This window comes from Athene noctua, chromosome 23, assembly GCF_965140245.1.
Source record: "Athene noctua chromosome 23, bAthNoc1.hap1.1, whole genome shotgun sequence".
NCBI classification, from domain to species: domain Eukaryota; kingdom Metazoa; phylum Chordata; class Aves; order Strigiformes; family Strigidae; genus Athene; species Athene noctua.
In genome coordinates, this window is record NC_134059.1 from 2,587,839 (window position 1) to 2,608,733 (window position 20,895).

Here is a 20,895-nt window from a genome sequence, read left to right on the forward strand (position 1 = left end):
ATATAGTAGAACAGGAAGGATTTAAAGCTGCCAGTACCTCAAGGGTTTACTAGTTTTCAATGCCTTATACTTTAATATTAGCATATTATTTTGCACTCCAAGACAGTCTTTGTCGTTGTTTAGTTTGTCAGGATTACAGTAAAACAGGAAGACACAGATTAGCCCCTATCCTTTCTTACAATCTTGGTCCTAAAGTTTAATCACCTATCTTTTCCAGTAATACTTGAAATCTCTTCTGCCTTCTTCCAGTCAAGATTCTTTATTTTCTGATACTTTTAAATGCTCCAGTGCACACACTAGAATAACTGCTCACAATGTAACTTTGTCATTGCATGGGATCAAGTGGTAGGCAAGTTGACATTCACCTGGCTATAAAATACACTGCATAAGTTGTGCCAACATCTTGGCATACTAACCAGCTTGTTCCTGATGTCCATATCACAGAGTGCCTCAGCCAGGATGGAGCAAGCTTCCTTCACCCCCCAGTGTGCAGCAGCATGGAGTGGAGTCCAGCCATCATTGTCCTGGACATTCAAATTAAACCCAGCCTGGATCAAGAGCCTGAGGAAAGAAGCACTATTGATTTCTGCCCACCTGAGAATGACTTCTCAACACAGAAGAGTTCACACCATAAACCACAGAGTAGGTAACATAAGCCAGTAGTTTCTTAAATTGTTTATTCAGCTAAGCAACATCCTACTTGATGTGCTTGCAACTGTAACAGAAAAGTGCAGTAAATGAAATGTGACTTTGCCGTAAAACCTGCTGGAATGCGTCCGATTGATAAGGTTCTCTTTCAGCATGTCCTAAACCGGGAGATGACATTAATTTCTAATTTGGCATTGATGACCCAGTCTGAACTCCTGCTCCAATGGATGAGAGACAGCAGACTTGCTCAGGCCCTAAGCAAACAAACAACATCTCTGCAGACTGCCATCTCCATAACAAGGAGCCAAGCCCAGCACATGGCATGAAAGGACATTGGGTAACTAGAGCTCAGTCTTGGTTCTACCCAAGGACAAGGCCACAACGTAGGAACAGTCCATATGGAGCCAATGCCAGCAGGACTGGCAGCTAAGAAGCATTGCCACTACTGTGATTGACAGATGTGAAATTTATAAGTTAAATAACCCACATTTGGGTTAAACAACTCAAAATGCAGACTAGTCCTTGCTCAGTTAAAGCAAATCTTACCCAAGAGAACCTGCCTGGGAATACGCCCGTATCACATTTACTACTGTGCACCTTCCACCCACTCCCTTCTATCAGACCAGAGTGCTAGCGTTGCACAGCATCTGGAGCTTGAATATTTAAAACCAAAACAAACAGAAGAGAGTCAGTTGTAGTCTGAAGCTTCAGAGACATATGCACACTGGTACACCAGTGATCAGATGAAAAGCACCGAGCGGCTCATGTATCAAAACTGACTATTATCCAAGTTGCTTAACTATTGAAGAACATCCCAGGGGAATTCTGCAAGTTCTGTAAAACTGCTACTGAAAATTACCATCTTGGGAAATTCCACCATCCAGAGCCACCCTTCCGCAGCACAAGGGAAATCCAGCACAACCCCAGAATGGCACCAACAGTTTTGAAACTCCTGCAGCTTTACACCAATGCTTTACTGTGCTAAATAAAACACAGTCATACTATAGCAGTAGTGTGTTTCTCTGTGAAAGAAATTTTAAATTAGGTGCTGACTTTATGTTGATTTTCCAGCTGGCAAAAGGGAGGAACATAGCTGCTAAGAGACTCAAGGTCACAGACAAATTCCACATCTCATTTGAGAGTTAGCTAGCTCCTGGCTTTCAGCCCTTTTGGTTTAAGTCACTGAAGCTTTGTATTTGAACTTACAGGGTGGCCATAAAATACACAAGAGAGACACAATGTCAGCTTTCCACGAGATCTGTTTATCATTATAACAATTAACACCAAGGAATAGCTGTCCAGAACTCAGTCACCCTGGAAACAGTGAATGAAGCCATCATTGAGGAGTGCTGGATATACAACCCTTCACTGAAAGTCCATGAGACCAACACCTCAAATTCAGGGATATTACATTTCTGTTCCACATAAGCTGTGTTAGATAACTGTTCTTGGGCACGGTACAGGCACAGACAGCCTATAACTCAATTATAAGCTCTAATGAATGAATACAAACAGGAAAGATGAAGAACAAAATAAAAATTACTAGAGCTGGATAAGAAACAGCTCTTACACAGCAAGTCATGCCACTTAAAACTATGAAATTAAGGATCAAGATAGATCATAGAATGGGTTGGAAGGGACCTTAAAGATCATCCAGTCCCACCTCCCCCTTCCACTAGCCCAGGCTGCCCAAAGCCCCGTCCAACCTGGCCTTGAACCCTTCCAGGGAGGGGGCAGCCACAGCTTCTCTGGGCAACCTGTGCCAGGGCCTCACCCCCTCACAGGGAAGAATTTCTTCCTTATATCTAAGGATGAACACTTCCACAGGGGATTTTAATGCAGCAATAGAGTAACCTTGCTGCTGTTTATGGGCAGCTCCCCCCACACTTAAGAAGAAAGCTTTATTGTTGGAAACCTTAATTTGACTTTACCTGTACAAATATTAATGCTTTATTGCAGGAAACACTACATTGGGCAAGTTTATCTTCATAATAAGTTTGTTAGTACCAGAGGGGTAGAAGCAGAACTGCTATGTGTTGGAATCCCTCTGTCACTGCCAACGGCTGCAGGAGCAGTAGCAGTAAGGGCAAGGGCACAGTGAGATAGAGATGGACACTGCATTTTTCCACTAGACTGGTTATGTAAACTCTTGGGGTGTTTGTGATTGTCTACAGCATGTACTGTTGGCTGTAGGCTGAAATTGTACTTTATCCCCTAACACTGTTCTACTTGCTAGTCCTAAAACTGTAGGGCTAATAGTGAAAATTAAACCTTCTAATTTATGTGTCAGCCTCTGAAAAGCTTTCATCGCTTTAAAGGCCTGGAGTATGAAAGGGAATCTTCCAGTCCCTACGTATTTCTAGGTGAACTACTATAGTTGGGCACATAGATCTGTGGAGCCTTTTGAGAAACAGCAGTCTGGAAATCTCAGTATGAAACAAATTTCTCTCAGCTATAAAGCTAGATGTGTTCCTTACAAAAATCCTTACAGCCCTAATTCAGTGCATCAGCCTTGGGAAGGAGCTCCTACCTCATGACTTCAGAATAGCCCTTTGCTGCAGCAACATGAAGAGCCGTGGCTCCTGTTCGAGGCTGCTTTATATCTTCAATTCTCCCACTGTTCAGCCACTGTCGGGCATCCTGTAGCATTTGCTGCTCCTCTTCTTTTCGCGCCAGGTCTAGGTCTACACCTAAGAAGGTGAAGCACAGAAGAAGAGATTATTAAGTGAAAGCTTTCATTAACATGTTAAAACTTACCCTATGTTTCATTTGCTGTACAATATTAGTAACCTCTTTATAATCTTCCACAAAAATCCGCAAAAGCATTTTTTAGGAGTTGGGAGAACTCCTGCATCACTGACAAAGACTTCAAAAAAAATAACCTGAAAGTTAGCCGCTGGTTGCAAGCCAGCCTAACCACTAGCTCGACCATGAACCAACTAGACTGAAATAACCAAGTCACAAACAGCAGACTAACAAACTGAATTAAATAACAGTGTGAGTATAATCCACAGTGAAGATCTGAGGAGCAGCACAACCCCAACTATACAGTCACTTAAAATTCAGTATGATTTGCAAGCTGCGTGTATGGAGATCTCTCTACCGCACCAGAGACATTCATGCCAGGCATACTGAAATAAATACTTAGTTAATCCCACTGAGCAGCAAATCACTAGATTCTGACAAAATACAATTCTAAATCATTTTGGGGATAGAAAGCAAAAAAAAAATCTAATCTGATGTCTTAAGAGATCTGCTTTAGATGAAGTCAGATCAAGTAAGTCCATCCATCAATACATAGCTGGTACAACAGAGACATGGTCTGTGGGGCTTTCTGATCACAAGAGGGACAAGTTTCCCGCTCCAGAAAACAGCTGCTACTACATGGGGAGGCCAGGTGGGTCTGGCAGATAAAACCAACAAGAAGGAAAACTATCTCAACCTTGTATTTGTAAGTAGGAGTTTTCATGATAACGAGGTCATGTAAGGATGACACATTTGAAGTATAATACAGCTCCATGAAACACTGATCAGACTAGAGCTCGCTGATGCAGGGAAAAACATGAAGAAGATAACAAATCTCAAAAATCAAGAAGGGTGTTTAAGAGCAACTGTCCCTATGGATTAGTTATTTCAGTATAAGAACAACAAGATTCCTAATTAAATTATGTGGCATTAGGTTTAAAACAGAACAAAAAGTACTGATCAACTCAGTCTGAACTGTGCAACCCACTACCACAGGATTTTACAAAAATTAGAAATAAAACTGGCATCAGAAGAAGGATTAGACAAATTTGTAGTTATTAAACGTAATGCTATGCATGCCAGAAGTTCCCATGGACTGCTCAAGTTCATGAAATGGAAAGCCACAGGGGAATCAGGAGTACACAGAAAGCCCATCTGGCTCAGGAATTCCTTGAGGCACAGTGACTGAAGGCTGGGAAAATGTTTGGGAAGGGAATCATACACCCTTGTCCTGTTAGAGTTTGCAGCAGACATCTGCTTTGAGACACCACTGAAGACAAGCTACAGAGCTGAATGGACACTTATTTAAAGTTTATAACACATTTACTCCAGCAATTATGATCCTTTTCAACTGTGTCAATAGGAAACTTCTGAGTGGAGACAGATGGTTGTTTCGGGGCATCTTAGCAGGATGCTGCTAATGTGGTGAAGCAATGAAAAAGCCAAGCAGAATCCCAAGAAGTGTCAGGCAAAATATCTGGAGCTGAGGCAGAATTAGATGAAGAGCTGTCTACAGTCAGTGTTTGTTTTACTGGGTGTCCAAACCATGCCTGTCTCCTCTCTGCAGTCAGGCCTCCTTGGATGCCCAGAAAGGTACAGATCCTTTCTTGACATCAGTGTAACTCATCTCTCTGTAAAGTAGGTATCAGGAACTGTACATGGTAATAACATGGTTGACACCTTACAGGGCATGGTGTGGACAGCCCAGTAAAATAAATGCTGACTATAGACACAATTCTTCTTTGTAAATACATGAGGAGACTAAATGTAAGGGAGAAGGGCTATTTAAGCTTATTTCAAAGTGGAAGGGACAGGGGAACAAAATAAGAATAACCTTGTTAGAAATACTAGACTAGAAAGTGAAAAGTTTCTATTTACCAGAAGGTACGTGATCCTGCATCAATTTTCCAAGAGGAACAGTAACACAAATACTAACTAGCTCTCAGGTGGACAGCTACAAACTCACCAGTGGAGCAGTAACACAGTTGACAAAGTAGCAAGGGATGGATCTCTTCCTAATTATACCTGAGAATAGCTTTGAAAATAAAGTAAACATCGTGTGCCAAGCAGAACACATCTGTTAGAGGGCCAGATTCAATCCAGCATGCAAATCACCCCAATTCCAACCTGCAGTCATATAATAATCTAGACTTGGGGGGGTGTGGGGGGGACGGGGGATTTTCGAGGGTCTCTAGCCGAGTGACTTCAAACCCAGAGCAGGTTGCTCAGAGCTGAATGCAGCTGAGTTTTGGCCACCTCCAATGATGGAGATCCCACAAGTTTCTTGGGTCCCTGTTTTAGAACTTTACTGGCAAACATTTTTCCCCATGTGTATGTATGTGTATATATATATGCAGTCAGAACGTCCCTTGTTCAAACCTATGACTTTTTCCTCTCATCATGTCACTGTGCAGCTTGGGAGAGTCTGGCTCCATTGTCTCTATAGCCTCCCTCAAGGACAGCAATTTGATCCCCCTGGCAACTTTCTCTTCTCAAGGAGAAATACACAGCTCATACATACCCAATGTGGATAGTTTGGTCTGTGTCAGCTCAGCTGCCTCAGTTCATCACTCCCCACACAGCTGAAATAAATGCATCCTTCAAAAACATTCCTGATGAACTTCACAGATAGAGTTTAAACTTCTTACGTGTATGTACAGATACCTAACCACTCAGATTAATTTCATGAGTACAAAGAAAAATCTTACACTGGTGAAGCATTTCTTAATTCTAAAATAAATTATGCTGTCCAAGATGTTTCTTCTACCAGTGATGCTTTTGCAGGGACAGCACAGAGAGCAGTGCCTCAGACAGGCACACCTGATGAGAAAGGGGAAATAGCAGAGCAGGTGGGCTGCAGAAGTTGTCTTGGGAAGGACTGGGATAGAACAGGTCACTCCAGGCCAGGCATACTCATTTCCCAGTCCCTACTCTTGGCAAGGCCGTAAAAATCTCACCTCTCTATTATCAAGTTTTAGTGAAATAAGACCTTTCATGGATACCAGAGGTCAGAATGAAATCTCACTTTACAAGCAAACAGATCTAATGAATCAGACTTCAGTTCTGTGGTGTCTTGCTTTGAAGAATCCTACTTAGGACAGAGAGACTGCACACCACAAACCTCCTGCATCTGTTCCACTGTTCTGCCACCAAAGCAACATTCATCTGCTGCCTCCTGGGCCAGATTTCAGATCTCTTCACCTATAGTCAGTAAGCCAACAGAATGTTCTATAAGAAGCTCTCAGAGGTCTAACTCTCACGTATTCAATCCCACTACTGATTTACCTTGTTTCTTTACTTGTTCCAGAAGCAGGTCCTTCATGGCTGCCTCCTCTGCGATGTCAGATGGGACTTCACCTTCGCTGTTCACAGCAGCCACGTTGGCTCCATGACTAATTAAGTACCTACGTGAATAAGACCCAGAGGAATGTATTAGACCTTGTGTGCAGGCTTCAGTGCAACTTAACAGTAAAACAAGTAGCAGAACAAAACATTTGGCTTTCTCATTCAAGTTCAATTACCAAATGAGTATCTTATTCTTATCAAATTTTTAGATTAAAAAAGTTCATTGTTAAATACAAGGTCCCTGGTCAGTCGCTCATTTTGTTTCTCTACAGTTAATCAAGTACCCCTAGTTCTTGCACTAACCCGATAGATTATGCTTTTTTTTTTTTAAGGGAAGTAATTGTGAAAAAAAAAAAGCCAATACATCATCAATTTTTTAATTTGTCTTTTTATAACTATACCAGAAGTTCATTCAAGAACAATTAGTATCTTCTTTGGCTTGTACATCTCGTAACCAGTAAAAATCTGGGAAGTAAAATAGTATCTGTTTAAACACACAGATCTAGGAGGGTGAGGTATAAGAAATTTATGCTTGGTTTTATTATAGAATTTATTTTCAATGCCTTTGAGAAACAGGTACCAGTATTCAAATTTGGTAACTTTTTAGTAGCTGTGGTGGACAAAATAAGCATGGTATGACTGGTAAAGAATAGTAATGTATTTCATTTGAAGAACTAGTATTTGGGAAGAAGGAAAAAACAAACTGATAAAGGATCATCCATAGAGCTGAGAATTGTTCCAGAAGTACAACACACAGAAATAGATGAGCCACAAAAGATATTATTTTGGTTAGAATATATTGTAGAGGACTATCTTGGGAAAGACTATAATTTCCCCTTATTCTTTTAACCTACAATGGAGCCTTTATCTCAGATAAATTATTTCACTTGTGAAACTACCATTTATGCTTGTCCATTCTTTGGTTCCAGTTATTCTAGCACTTGAGATCATATATTTGAGCAACTCTCAAAGTCACAGAGCAACTTGTTGGTGTACCTTCTCTAGGACAAACAGACTGTTAGCCCTTTGTGAGTATAATGAATGCTCAAGTGCAGAATGCTATTTCAAATCCTGGAATCAGAAACTGTGCCAAGAAGAGTCAAAACTTTGTTGGGAGTCACTTATAGCAGGTTACTGATTTGACTTAAACACCTACTGAACAAAACTCTGTTATACTTACTGTCTCTTCTTTCATATGTTTGTACACACTAGATTATCTAATCTAAGGCAGGCCACAGAATTTCACTCAGTTATGTACAAACGGAGCCCAATACCTTGTGTTGTAAACAAAACAAAAAAATACAAGACAATGCTCTAATTGTGAGTTAAGTAACAAGCAGTTAGTGTTATCTACCTCTCCATCTTTTGTCAGACAGTATACAAGAAACAAACATAACATCTGAATTCAAAGAAAAAGAAACGATTTTGTTGGTATATTGGTGACTCCAAAGTCCAGAACATTGCATTTCTTTCTTGAAAGTCTCCACACAACCTCTGTACTGCTCACATAGGCCTGTCCATGGTAAGAAAATGTAGCTGCTTTGCAAAGCCTCAGAACAAGGGTAAGCACTGGTGTGGTCCCTCTTAGAACTGGTTTCTATGTGCCATGTATCTACTGTTTGGGGTTTACACCAGAATAGCTGTATTAACTACACTAACATGCGTTTTGTACGGAGGCAAAATTATTTTCAGCTAGAGGAATAATATGCAAAATTGCTGTTGGGTAACACTTAAAATTCTACATGGGCTCCCTGCTGATGGAAGCGCCCAGCAGAGAGAGGCAGCAGCAGCAGCAGCAGAGCTGTGCTTCCCTACGTGTCTCTGCATTAGCGTGCCTGCCTGCCAGCCATCCTGCTTCCCTGCTGCTTGGCACTTTAGCTCAAGTATCTAGCGAATCATAAGTCACTGTAATGGGATCAGCAGAAGGCACTAGTTGCAGGCTCTACCTTAATCCTCACAAATTAGGAACTCAAGGAGAAATGCATCTATTTACAGCATTGCTTCCCAAGGCATTGTGTAAGTCTCAGAGCATCAACCGCCTGTGTACCTGCTTCAAAGAGGAAGACATGGAAAGTGTTATAAATACTCAGAATAGCCTGAAACTCACTCACTCTGCTATGTTCAGATAGCCACACGATGCCACTGCGTGAAGAGGGGTCCAGCCCTCATTATCTTGCTGGTTCACATTGGCTCCATTTTCTACAAGGAACTTCACCATGTCCAGGTTCTCATCTATACAGGCCTGAGGGACACAGGGAAGGGGGACATCCAAGGGAGGGAAGAATTGAAGAGAAAAGGAAGGGGGAGAGAAGAAAAAATATGTTGGTGTTAAATTCATGTAAAACCTCCATTTTCAGTTTACAGGCAGCAGGTAATTCCTAGGCTGTTTCCTACACTGAGCCAGCACACCTGAAAGCTTAAGGTTGCTTGAAGTTGGAAACTAAAATAAATGAATTTCAGAACTTTCAAAAATTAATTGTAACTTGGAGAGTCCCCAGGTGGACCACCTCTAAATTTGCTCAAGCTTTACTTCTCATCAACTGGTCTGGTTCCTTCCTCTCTCCCACAATGTTATCTCCCTGGAGCAGGGACGCACTGTAAAACGATATATCTGTATTAGTTTTAGGTATGGCATCAAATTCTTCTAAGCAAAGCAAGCTCTGTATTTATTTAGATTACGTTCCCTCAAAATGTCAATGAAATAATGAGGTATCACTGGCAGTAGGGATGAACAGGGAAAAAGCATGAGCTCAAGAAGCCAAACTAAAGCAGACCATCTGGACACTGGATGTTGCCCTTTACAGACATCATCATAGCAAAAGCAGAATTTTAGAGAAGTAAGAAACTTCTTTATTCAGCAGTATTTATTAATTTTCCTGAGTAAAGCAAAGGACAACTTTCCCTGTTGGCTGTACAGACCCCGTGAGCTACTGAAGAGAATGACAACCCTTTATTAGCCACTGTATTAATTCCAGAGCCTGCATTTACAGAGACCTGCTAGCTTTGAAGTTGCCAGAAGAAAACCTCGCTAGATTTTCAAGTCTCAGCACTTCTGTCAGGTGGAATTCCTCCTTCCTCAAATTCCCAGCTACAGCACGTTCTACACTGCATTTACAGTTCACCGGAGGCTGCTATTTAAGGATGAGCTGGCAATTTAATACATACATCCAAGAGCCTCAGCTGAGAAGCACCAGGCATGACTAGGAGGCCAAAGGACTGGCTTTTACTCTATGTCCATCTACAGGCAGAAGCCTAGATCCTCATTACTGGAGAGGGTATCAGTTTGCCAATATCACAGTACTTGATTCTTTTATACAGCTTGATGTGGGCACATCGATCAGTTACTGCAGTCAGATGACTTCCAGATGATCATTCTACTAACACAAGCAACACTGACTATCCATTCTGATCCTAGCAAGTAATGAAAAGGAGGAAATTGTCTTTAACAACATCACCACCCCTGCCCCCAAAAGAAAGAATTCCATATAATCTAACGTATTCATTTACGCTGCATTGCTTATTTCAAAGGAGAGGAATGCCCTACACCAAGACATCCACCTCTTGTTATTTCTACAGCAAGCGTAAATCCTAAACTAGCCTTTTACCCTGCAAACAAACTCCTGTATTTGCTTGGTTCAAAAGTAGCCATGAAAAAGGCTACTTGTGAACTTTAAAAGCAAAAGCTTTTCAATCTCTAAGGAAGCATGCTCCAGAAAACTAGCTCCTAGTACAGTTACTTGGCAAATGCTGGAAAATGCAGGGTACATCTCCTGATGCTACGACAGGATGCTCTGGGAGCAGACTCAAGCACCCAAGTCCAAACTATGCCTATGCTGAAGTTTTAGCATCTTTGCTTGCTCTGGTTCAGACTGGTTTAATCTTCCTCTTTGCCAGAAAAGCACAACCATAAGTCTAGAAGTAGTTTACTTCGGGGACTGCTCCAAACCCAGAATGGATGAGACTGCCCCTGGGTTGTCTCTGTCTACTCTGTCCAGTCCATCAACATTCTTCCACCAAATCCAGCTCTGGAAGACTTCCCTTAGATTATTTCAGACACTAGAACTTGCAAAAAACCCAACAACCCAAACCAAAAATATCGGGGACTGAAGAGCATCACAGTGAGGTCAGAGGAGTCCCAGGTCCAAGCACAACGGTTAGGTCTGAGCAAAGTGGATGCAAACCAGGTTCTACCACCAGCCTTAGGAGTAAGGTTTGTTTCTTGTCCTCCTTATTTAGATCATCTGGTCCAACCCCCTACACAAAGCAGAGCTAAATCTGATGTTAGATCAGGCTGCTCAGGTTGCCAGTTTTTACTGTCAGTAAGGATGGAGACTCCACAGCCAGTCTGGGCTCTGTCCCAGCGCTTCACCATCCTCTCAGTGGGTAAATTTTCTTACTCTCTAATCAGGATTTTTCTTGCTGCAATTTATGCCTCCTGCTACAGTAATACAGATGTAGCCTCTAAGTCTCAGCAGGTGATGAGAGCAGGAAACACAAGCCGAATATTCCTTCTGTACAGGGGAACAAACGTGTGCCCAATATGCATGTGATTAATTTTAATACATAATCTAGAAGGGATACACTCCTGATTTCCATAATCCTGCAGACTACGCAAACAAATCCGTTAGTGGCTTATGTCCCTAACAAGGCATTCAAATGCAGTAGGAAGGTAAATTATGCAATGCACATGAGATGGACACAGATACACAGAGGAACATAATAATCCCTTTTCAGTTCAAGGGGCAATTTTTGGGGAATTCAAGTCTGAGACTGCAAAATTCAGAGCTAATCTGCATTTTATTGCCACCCATATTTATTGTGATTTACTTCAAGTTTTCCCCCAGCACTCCTCAAATAAATTACACTTACAATCTAATTGATGAGTTATTTACATTTTGACCTGGGAACACAACCATTGCATATCCCTTTTTAAATAAAACTGACTTAATCTAAAAGTGTATTGCTCCAAGAATAGCCAAGACAAGTTCACCCACGCAGTGGTTTCTTTTGAGCACAATCACTTCTGGCTGACTAAATTACAGCCTCGAAGAATTTTATCAGCATGGCACTGACAAAGCAGCGAGGTAGATGTTTCATGCCTATGCATACCTACTGCTCTGCTATATTTGTTTGAGTATTACCTGCAGTTTGAGTGTAAATCTAATTTTAGGCTCAAGAATGTCTCTATATTGTGAGCTTTGAATGTATTTGATAGAGAATTATATTTACATTGTTTATCGTTTAAACCACCCAAATACACCCACTATATCTGCACATTCTAGGAATGGGCCAAGAGAAAAGAACAGTTCTTGCTCAAGCCACTGGATATACTGGGCTCTAAAATTAAATATGTGTTTAGATGCATAAAAAGAGCCCCCGTGGCCCCTTCATTGAAATTTTTGCCTGTTATTGGCTGCACTGTTGTACTGGTCCCTGTCTCGTGTGGTTCCTATGGAATGCATGCTAGAAACAGAAGGGATAATGGGATCAACCCCCACCTGTTCCTACACAGAAGTCTGCAGTAATTTGACTCGCCTGGCTTCTGAAGAGATAAAACGATGACAAAGTGACAAAGCTACATGGGTTCTGACAAGAGGAGGCATTCCCTGATGGAACCATAACACATTTCATGCCTGTTGTCTGCATTTGCCACAAAGATAAAAGTCAAGCACAAAGGTGTATTAAGTCCTTAATGGATGTATTCTTCAATACATCCATTAAGAATGTATTCTTTAATATCGAAGCAATTTATTCTTTAACATTTACGAAAAACAACCCTCACTCCACCCTTCTACATTTGTGTATCATGAAAAACTGCTCTACGAGTTATGTGATCAAGCAATGTGACACTGCTTGGCAAATATTTATTTAAGTATTAATACCAACACATAAGAATAGAAATGAGCACAGAGTTGAGTAACACAAACATTGTTTTAAACGACTTGGAGGCTGCGTTAACATTAGGCGGTATGACTTCTTGCCTGCTTCAAATATCAAAATGCAAGAATTCATTGCATTTTTGTAATATTACATAATACTAATTCTATTGGCCAAGATTTTAAGATGTGGAGGAGTTTGAGAAAACGGCATTCAACAGAGGTACTGAATAACCCCTGTTCAGTTCTGATAATCTCATCATTGTCTCATGTAAGAAACTATCAGGCATAGGATTATTTGCACAATTTTTTATTCAGACACCCTAAGAGAATATACTGGTTGTATATTAACATGCCATAACATATTTAAGACATTTCAGAGCAATAACTATGAGGCCAACAACTGGGATGAGTAAAATCAGTAATTTCTAAAGATTTCCTATATTTTAACAACTTTAGAAAACATATCTAAACGTTATGACAGATTAAATGGCAGCTTTGTTGCAATGTATTTGTGTATACTTTTAAAGTATCAACTGATTAACACTTATATGTTATCACAGAATTCGAACTTGCACACACATTAATGGTATTGTTTCATACATGACACAATTTTACCAAGGTATAAAGAACAGAAATTCTCATTGTGTAGAAGTACTCAAGGCACACACTTGCCCACCTAAAATTTCTGAGAGCCCCGACTGCTGATACACCTCCTGCAAATCTCTGTTGCATGTTTCATTGTGCATATCTGCCAAAATCAAGCACTGCAAAACATCACATAAGAAAAACATATTCACTGACATTCAGAGAGTAAAGTTCAGCTTCTGGCAGAGCAAAATGGGTTACATGAGGTTACTGGAGGAAGGAGAAGAGGACAAAGAGGAAGTAAAAGGGGTAGATGTGTCCACCTTTAAGTACTATTAATCCTCCAACCTTAAATTCAGGCACGTGGATAAATTTAGTAACTGGAGAGGATCTACCGGTATGCAAAGTTCTCCTCTTTTATTTGATACAGTGTTCCTTGGGAACTTTATAATAACAACTACATTGGACAGCAATATTACAAAGCAGACAATTGCCCCTCAAACCTGCAAAAGAAGGAAAGTCAGTCAAAAAAAGCTGGTTGAGAAGTAACATTGCCTTTTCAGTGGGCAGTTATTTAATGTGAGGAAACACTCCCTCTCCTAAATTGTCCTTGAAATTTGCTTTGCAAAAGGAAAAATAGGTACACGGATAGGCTTAATTCTTTCAATTTTAGGCACTGCTAACCCTCAACTGCTTGGTTTCACATGCAGAAGAGGCTAAAAGCAGGGTTAACTACAGAGCACAGCATTTCTGTCTCTAAATTTTCCAATTCCTTCTTCATCTTCTCTGCAAAAGATGTAACACAACCTTCAAGGCGATGCAATAGGGTGGGAGTATGCAGTGACTATCTTTCTCTCTAATTGGAGATCTTCAGCAGGCTAATCTCTTGCCATCCTTGTATTTTTCTTGGCAATTGGTTAGCTCCAAGTGCTTCTGGAATGGCACTAATGTATTACAGTTTTAGCAGTCTTTGATGCAAACTGGATCCAGTGCCCAGAACTACCCACTAACCGCTCAAAGAAAGTTGGCTCATACGATTTAAATCCCAGGCATCACTGGGCAAGTCTCCATCCACAGCTCATGGTGTTCCTCCAGCTCCTGGCAGGGGACCAGCATTTAGCAGTTTTTCCATAGGGAGGAAGTGCTCAGTTTCTAAAATTTGCAGATACGGCATATTAGCTTCCCCCTCTTAGATAACAGGTGTAGCCCTTTACAGCCAGGGACACTCACTGCATTATTTTTTTGCCAGTAGCTATTGCCAAGGTATTCTTCTTTCAAGCATAAAGTTTACATTACAATAATGAAACGGGGGACACCAGGAAATGTTACAGAACAACTCTGCAAAACTCTGCTCATCTGGCAAGGCTTGTTCAACAACCAGACAAAATCTGATCTTTATCTTGAATGAAACCTCATTATTGTAATAGTATTGTTAGCGTTTGCTCCTTCCTCAGAGCATACAGAACACAAGCGTCATCAAACTTCTGATGAGTATCAGCAACGCAACAGCTCCAACTGCCTGCCAAGGTTTTTGGTTTGCATATCTCCTGGGCATCCCTCACAGGACAGAGATAGGAAGATCAGGGAGTAAAAGGAGCCAGAGGGATGAGACCGAAGCGTTCAGAGGACCAAGGATCAAGATCCAACAAGGTGTAAACAGTATCCTGCTCACTTTCTAGGGGGTGCATTGCACTTAGCAAAATCCCAGCCTATGACTGGTGTTACATTCCCACTATATAATAAATACATACAGTATAGCACTGAGGAGAGCAACTAAACCACCTGACAAATTCCTAAGAAATTGCTTGGGATCAGCTGAGTGAGAAAAAAACCCCCAACCTTTTCACACGGAGAAAGGGGGATGGTTACAAACACAGAAGAACAGAGAAGCCATGGCAATAATTTGCACATCAGCAGTGCTGTCACAGGCACCCACATTAAGGCAATTGTTTTCTCCACAACTTGTAAGTATTATGGTAGTTTATTATAAATACATGAACAACGTTCAGTGCAACTGTCTGCAGGCAGAACAGTTCTCATCAGCATTTCAGCTTTACAGCTCCTTAGTGGCACAGAAGCTTCAGCTGCCTTTTACCTGCACAACTTACATGCAGTACTGTATGCAGGGCTACCGGCAAGGGTGAACTTGGCAGAGTGCATATTGCATTTCTAAATGCAGCCCCATTGAGTAAATATTTAGTTTACAAACAGTATGTCACATCACCCAGTATCATATGATCATGGAATAAAATAGCAGCAGCGTGCATACAAGAGCCTGAAATCAAAGTCAGCCAGACAACCTGTAATAACTGCTGTGGTTTTAATTTTGGCTATATTTATTTCCCTGGTGCTCCCTCCTTGGCTGGTCAGAATTTGAGAAAGAGAACCTATGAATTTCCTCAAGGCGGAGGAAAGATGCAAGAAGGGAAAAGATAAGGGCTACATGCTTGGCTTCTGCGTTGCGTGTTTCTACTATGAATACATCAGTCTTGTGACAGAACCCTATCTTGGTGACTTCTCTGTGCAGAAGAGTGAAAATCTCGTAATCCTACCGTGTCAGATTCTTGGGTAGCAATCCTCATGGTTTCAACATAGAAATCATACTTGGCAGCTCCACTTGTCACATGTAAATATAAGACATAAACTAGCTAGTCAAGACACATGCCAGCTTTTTTAAGAGAGCATTAGAGATGTCAGGGCAACAGAGGCCATGCTCCATCTCTTAATTATTCCAATATTCACCTCTTGAGCCTCCCAGGAGTATGGTACCTCTTGGCCTGTGCAAAATGCTCCTGTTAAATCAGATTGCTCATGAAACTCCCATAATTATTTGGCCAGATTCAGTTCCAATCCAGAAATAAAGTGTTGATACCATCTTCAAAGCTCTTTATACACCCAGACCTCCCCTGACACGGTTTGTCTCCCTCTGTTCTGTCACTGATCCCAATTTCTGTAACTCTTAAGACAAACTAGTAGTAAATAAAAACATCTCTGAGATTCTTCCATACAACCCTACATCCATGGTATGGCATTCGTGCACTGATCTTCAGGACTCTTCTCCATATGTCAGCCTGCCCAGAAAGCCACTCCATTCTTCCATATGGTGAAACAGTTTATATTTCAGATGACAAGATCCTCAGAGCAGGGACCATCTGCAACTGTTTAAAGAGCACCCAGCTCTCAACACACAACAGTGCCAGTCAGGTAAAGAACAGCAACATATATACCACTGAATCACTGCAGCTGGAAAGGACACGAGGAGACTCCTAACCGAAGGTCTCCTGCTCAAGGGAGGGTGTACACTGAATTCTCACCAGCTTTCTAGGCTGTGGACATACATGTATGATATGTATGGGTGTGCATACATGTACGTATGTACACACACAGACACTCATTTATTCTTTGTAAATCTGGGGAACTTTACAATGGTGGGGAAGGACTAGTACACACAGACTGTGTTGTATTTGCAGCCGTTCTGATCCAAAAATTACTCACCTCCATTGTTTAGATGCTTTATTTGCCCAAGCCTCTAACTTTCTCCTCCTGAACGATGTTCTCATGCTGGAAACCTGACCTAGACTCATCTGAGTGTCAGAGGCTGCACCACCCACAAGCTACAAAAGATTCTGCATTAGATGTGGGGCAACAAAAGTGGGTTTTGTTCATACAAACCAAGCACACCCGTTTCTAACGCTACCAGCAGGACCATTTTTGACAAGATCAGACAGATTCACATCACACTCAAATAGATTAAAAGGTTTTCTTCAGGCTAAATGAAGAGCCAGAGAGTTACTGCAGGAATACAGGCCATAAAAAGCACTAAACTAAAAGCAGAACATTTTCTGTGTGCGTGCAAATGCAGTCTTGAATTCAACCCGAGACCCCCACAACAGTTTAAGTCCAGGCTGCCACGGTCTCTCCTGCCACAGCCCTATGTTCCCACACCTTGCCTTGCGCAAGATTTATTTCATCCACATTTCCAAAGTGTAAAGAAACAGATGTACCCAGAAGGTGTTTCCTGTTGTAGGTAGGATGACAATGCTTGTCTTTTCCCACTGCTTGCAGACCAGCATAAACCCATTTACAACAGGATGAGATGAATCCCACCCTCAGTGACTTACCAGCAGTCACATAAAAAACCTCCAAGAGCCAAGATTTACCAGGTCACTCCTTAACCTGTGCCTTGAGATGGTTCTCTTTACAACAACCTTATGCTATATGATTAGTGTAACTAGAGCTTTTTGAGGAGTTTTAGAAATGGTTCAAGAGTTACTGCAAACCAGAGGATGACATTTACACCAGCAGCAACATTAACTGTTAATACACTGGGCTGGAAGAATTAGCAGGCCAGTTAAGTCACGCTGACACAACACATAGGTCACAGTCAAAGGGATTAAATGACAAGACTTACTTCTCTACTGTTCTCCTACCATAAGTCTAAAATATATGGAACAAAGTTAGCCAGGAGATGAAGGGAGTCAATCTTCCACTGAATGCAAAGTAAGAGTAAATATATGATGTCAACATATACTGCAAACCAGCCAGCACTCCACAAACGAAGGCAAGCTCGATGACAGCTGAACAGCATCAGGGTTAAATCTGGAAACACAGAGAGAGGAGTTCACAGAAAACAAAGCAAAAAGCACTCCCAAAATAGCCTTGCAACTGTCACCACTAGCGATTGTCAGCACTGGAAGGTATGACCTTGCCATTGTGTCTCATGATCACAGCTCTACTCTTAAGGGGGCATTTGTCAGAACCAAAATTCCACTTCCAAGTGATCCTGTATCTCCAGCAGCACAGATTACACTCGCCAGTGATTTTGGGAACAGCAAACAGCTCTCACTGTTGCTCCTGCAAGAACATGGAGCTTCTGTATCTTCCCTTGTCTCTCCTCAGACCCAGCTTCAGGGTGTCCTTATGGCCATGATACCTTGCATGGGCACTTCTGTACCATGAACTCAGTTTTTAAATCTTTATGCTTTAAAATCCTTGTGCAAATCTAATTCTGACACAACTGTATTACAATCAGCAGAAAGAGGTAAATTCTGTTTTAAAGAGAGCAGGGGAAAAGGGAGGGAAATGAGATAAAAAGGGTATTCTTCATTTTCTCATCTGATTAATTAGCTATGTTGCTTCGGTTTTTAACAGCAGTTGAGTCATACTTCTCGTGTAAGCAGGAAAAGAGATATGGATTATGTCAGATTTTTCCATTGGAAAAAAAACCAAAACAACTAGAAGTACTCAGCAGTATCCATGCCAGTCATCAAAAGAAACCAACAACAAATCTCTTAGAATGATTAGCACAACAAAAAACCCAGTAGAGCACAAGGAAAGAGAGGAATACGTGCAAAGGCATAATTATTCCGTGAATGTAGCATTTTCAAGATGAAATAGCAGCACGAAATGTAAGGTGGAGAACTGCTTTCAATAGAAGCCACATTTTGAAACTCTCCACGCCTTCACACATGCTCTGGGGACATCAATTTATTTAAAAGGAGGTAGATGTAAGCATCTATTGCACTAGACTATAGACAGATTAGCTAAATGTCTGTGAAATTCTTTATAATTATCAGGACTTCTGCTTTAGCTATGCAGCCATAGTATTGGCAGGGAATGCTGAAGCACCACGCTTCACTTCACTGGCTGGTACTTTCTCTGCGTTCACTGAGGTAGCCCTCAGCACGCCAAAGCTTCCAACTTTGCTTCTTTAGGATGAACAGGAATCACCGCTGTAAAGAAGGAAAAGGTCAGTTGGACACCCCCACACTCCGTGTTACTGAAATGGGAAGAAAGCTAAATTGCCCTGCTTTTACTTCTGCTAGGACGATAGGCATAAGCATGCTGGATTGATGCCTTTTTGCCCCTCATTTAACATTTCTAATCAAATAGCACTTTGGCAAATCTAGGAAGATCAGCAAAGACCACAGATATAAGTATTTCACTATGAAAAGAGCCACAGGAATCAACCCTTCATGCCAACCCTTCCAGCCTTGTATTGTTTGAGTTCCCATGTGTCCAGCAACCTACACTTAATTCATCTCATTCAGAAGGGACCCAATACAGTAATTTTCCACTTCCGTAGTGCCTTTCCTCTGCTGTTGATAGACTGCTTTGCCATTTGCATTCACAGCCCAGAACACGTAGTTTTAAACCAGAGATAGGCCATGTGGGACTCACTTTAAAATCCAATCTAGATTATCATTTTACTCCCTCTCTTTTCATCATCTTCATCCCCCTAATGCCAACATGATTTTTAATACCCATTATTTCAACAGCAGTTGGAGGCTAATACTTCGTACCATCTGAGAAGAGCTTGAAATGAGTCCAGTACTTGATAAACTGCCAACACTAAAAATAAAGTCTTTCTGTCACTAAAAAGCAGGGACTGCCAGTCTTCTAATGGTGTAGAGCAGCATTAGCTTTTCAAGTCTCACCAGTTTAGTCATTCCGACCACTAAGTATGTCATTTCTCTCCCACTCAGCCAGTGCTCTCTGGCACTGGATCAAGACAGTATATAAAAAAATCCCGCCCTTAAATTACTGAAATTTGAGTTCCTGCCTGAAATAACCCTACAGTTCATAATTAGAAAGCTCACAAGCATTTCACTCCTGTGTGGAAAATGGAAATTTAGCTACTGCAGGTTTGCTTAGCAAAGAAATATTCTGCTAACAACTCCCTTATTCTGCAGCTCTACAGGTGCTACCTCAGTATTTACCACAGTTCCTATAGGCACTTTTACAATGCAAGAAAAATATATATGCTGTTTCTGCCATCAGCCGTATTACATAAACATATTCTAAATTTCCAAGATGCAATCTTAGATCAGCTTCAGCCAAAATAACGTGGTCTCCTGCAGCCCAGGACTGACACTCACACCGTTGTCTTGAACGGCTACTGGAGGTTGCAGAGCAGTGTGGTAAGGCCAATGCCAAACAAACACTAACCTTGTCAATAATGGGGAAAAAAAAAAAAAACCAAACCCACAAAACCACTTTTCTGCCCACTTGGCAAGGTTTCTTCACTTGCACTTGCTAGAAGAGCAAGATGGGGTAGGAATGCAAGGCAGGGCCACTCTGTGCTCCACCAAACAATATGGTAAGAGACAAGAAAACCAGGTGCAAATGATTTTAGCTCCAACTTGGCAAACCAAAGGTGAGATTTGTGTTTCCTCAAACTATAAACCTCAAAGACAGACAGAGAAATCCCTGCTGGTCACTTCAGTCTTTCTTTACTCTCTCCCATGGTAGGATTTTGCAGCAAGCACTGCTGGCTGAAGGCAGGTCTGTCTTTGTCCTGCCCTGTCTTACACCTGCCCAGCAAACCCTTTCCTCCAGCAAGAGGCACTGATACTCATTGGATACCCCACTAAACAGCTCCAGGAGCTAAACTGGCTCACAGTGGAGCCAGACAAGCACTTACACTGGTATGAAAAGCATATGACAAGAGCAGCAGGAAGGGCAGGACTGACACAGTCTTAAGCTGCTGCATAATCATTCACTTGGACATCTTTCTTATGTCAAGACAGACAACTAATACTGCATATGGCTCAGGGAAAAACTGTTTTTTCAACAGAGAAAGCACAAAGTCACCTCAGTGCTAATATCACTTTCACAGAAACCAGCTCTTCCTTACAGACCCCAAAGCTCATGTACAGGAAGTACCGTGAGCTCCTGCAAATGCCAAGAAGCA

The 20,895-nt window shown here is 41.5% G+C and overlaps 1 protein-coding gene across 7 annotated transcripts in view; it reads right to left on the bottom strand.

Annotated features, from left to right (window-relative positions):
- PPP1R12B (protein phosphatase 1 regulatory subunit 12B) overlaps positions 1-20,895 on the bottom strand; it is a 126,805-nt gene that overhangs the window by 85,285 nt on the left and 20,625 nt on the right. For all 7 annotated transcript variants that reach the window (XM_074925755.1, XM_074925753.1, XM_074925758.1 and 4 more), the window contains exons 2-5: positions 8,850-8,980; positions 6,679-6,797; positions 3,179-3,338; positions 417-561 (exon numbers count right to left, since the gene is read on the bottom strand). In XM_074925755.1, coding sequence (XP_074781856.1) covers positions 417-561; positions 3,179-3,338; positions 6,679-6,797; positions 8,850-8,980 — 555 coding nt within the window. The remainder of the gene's footprint in view (positions 1-416; positions 562-3,178; positions 3,339-6,678; positions 6,798-8,849; positions 8,981-20,895) is intronic.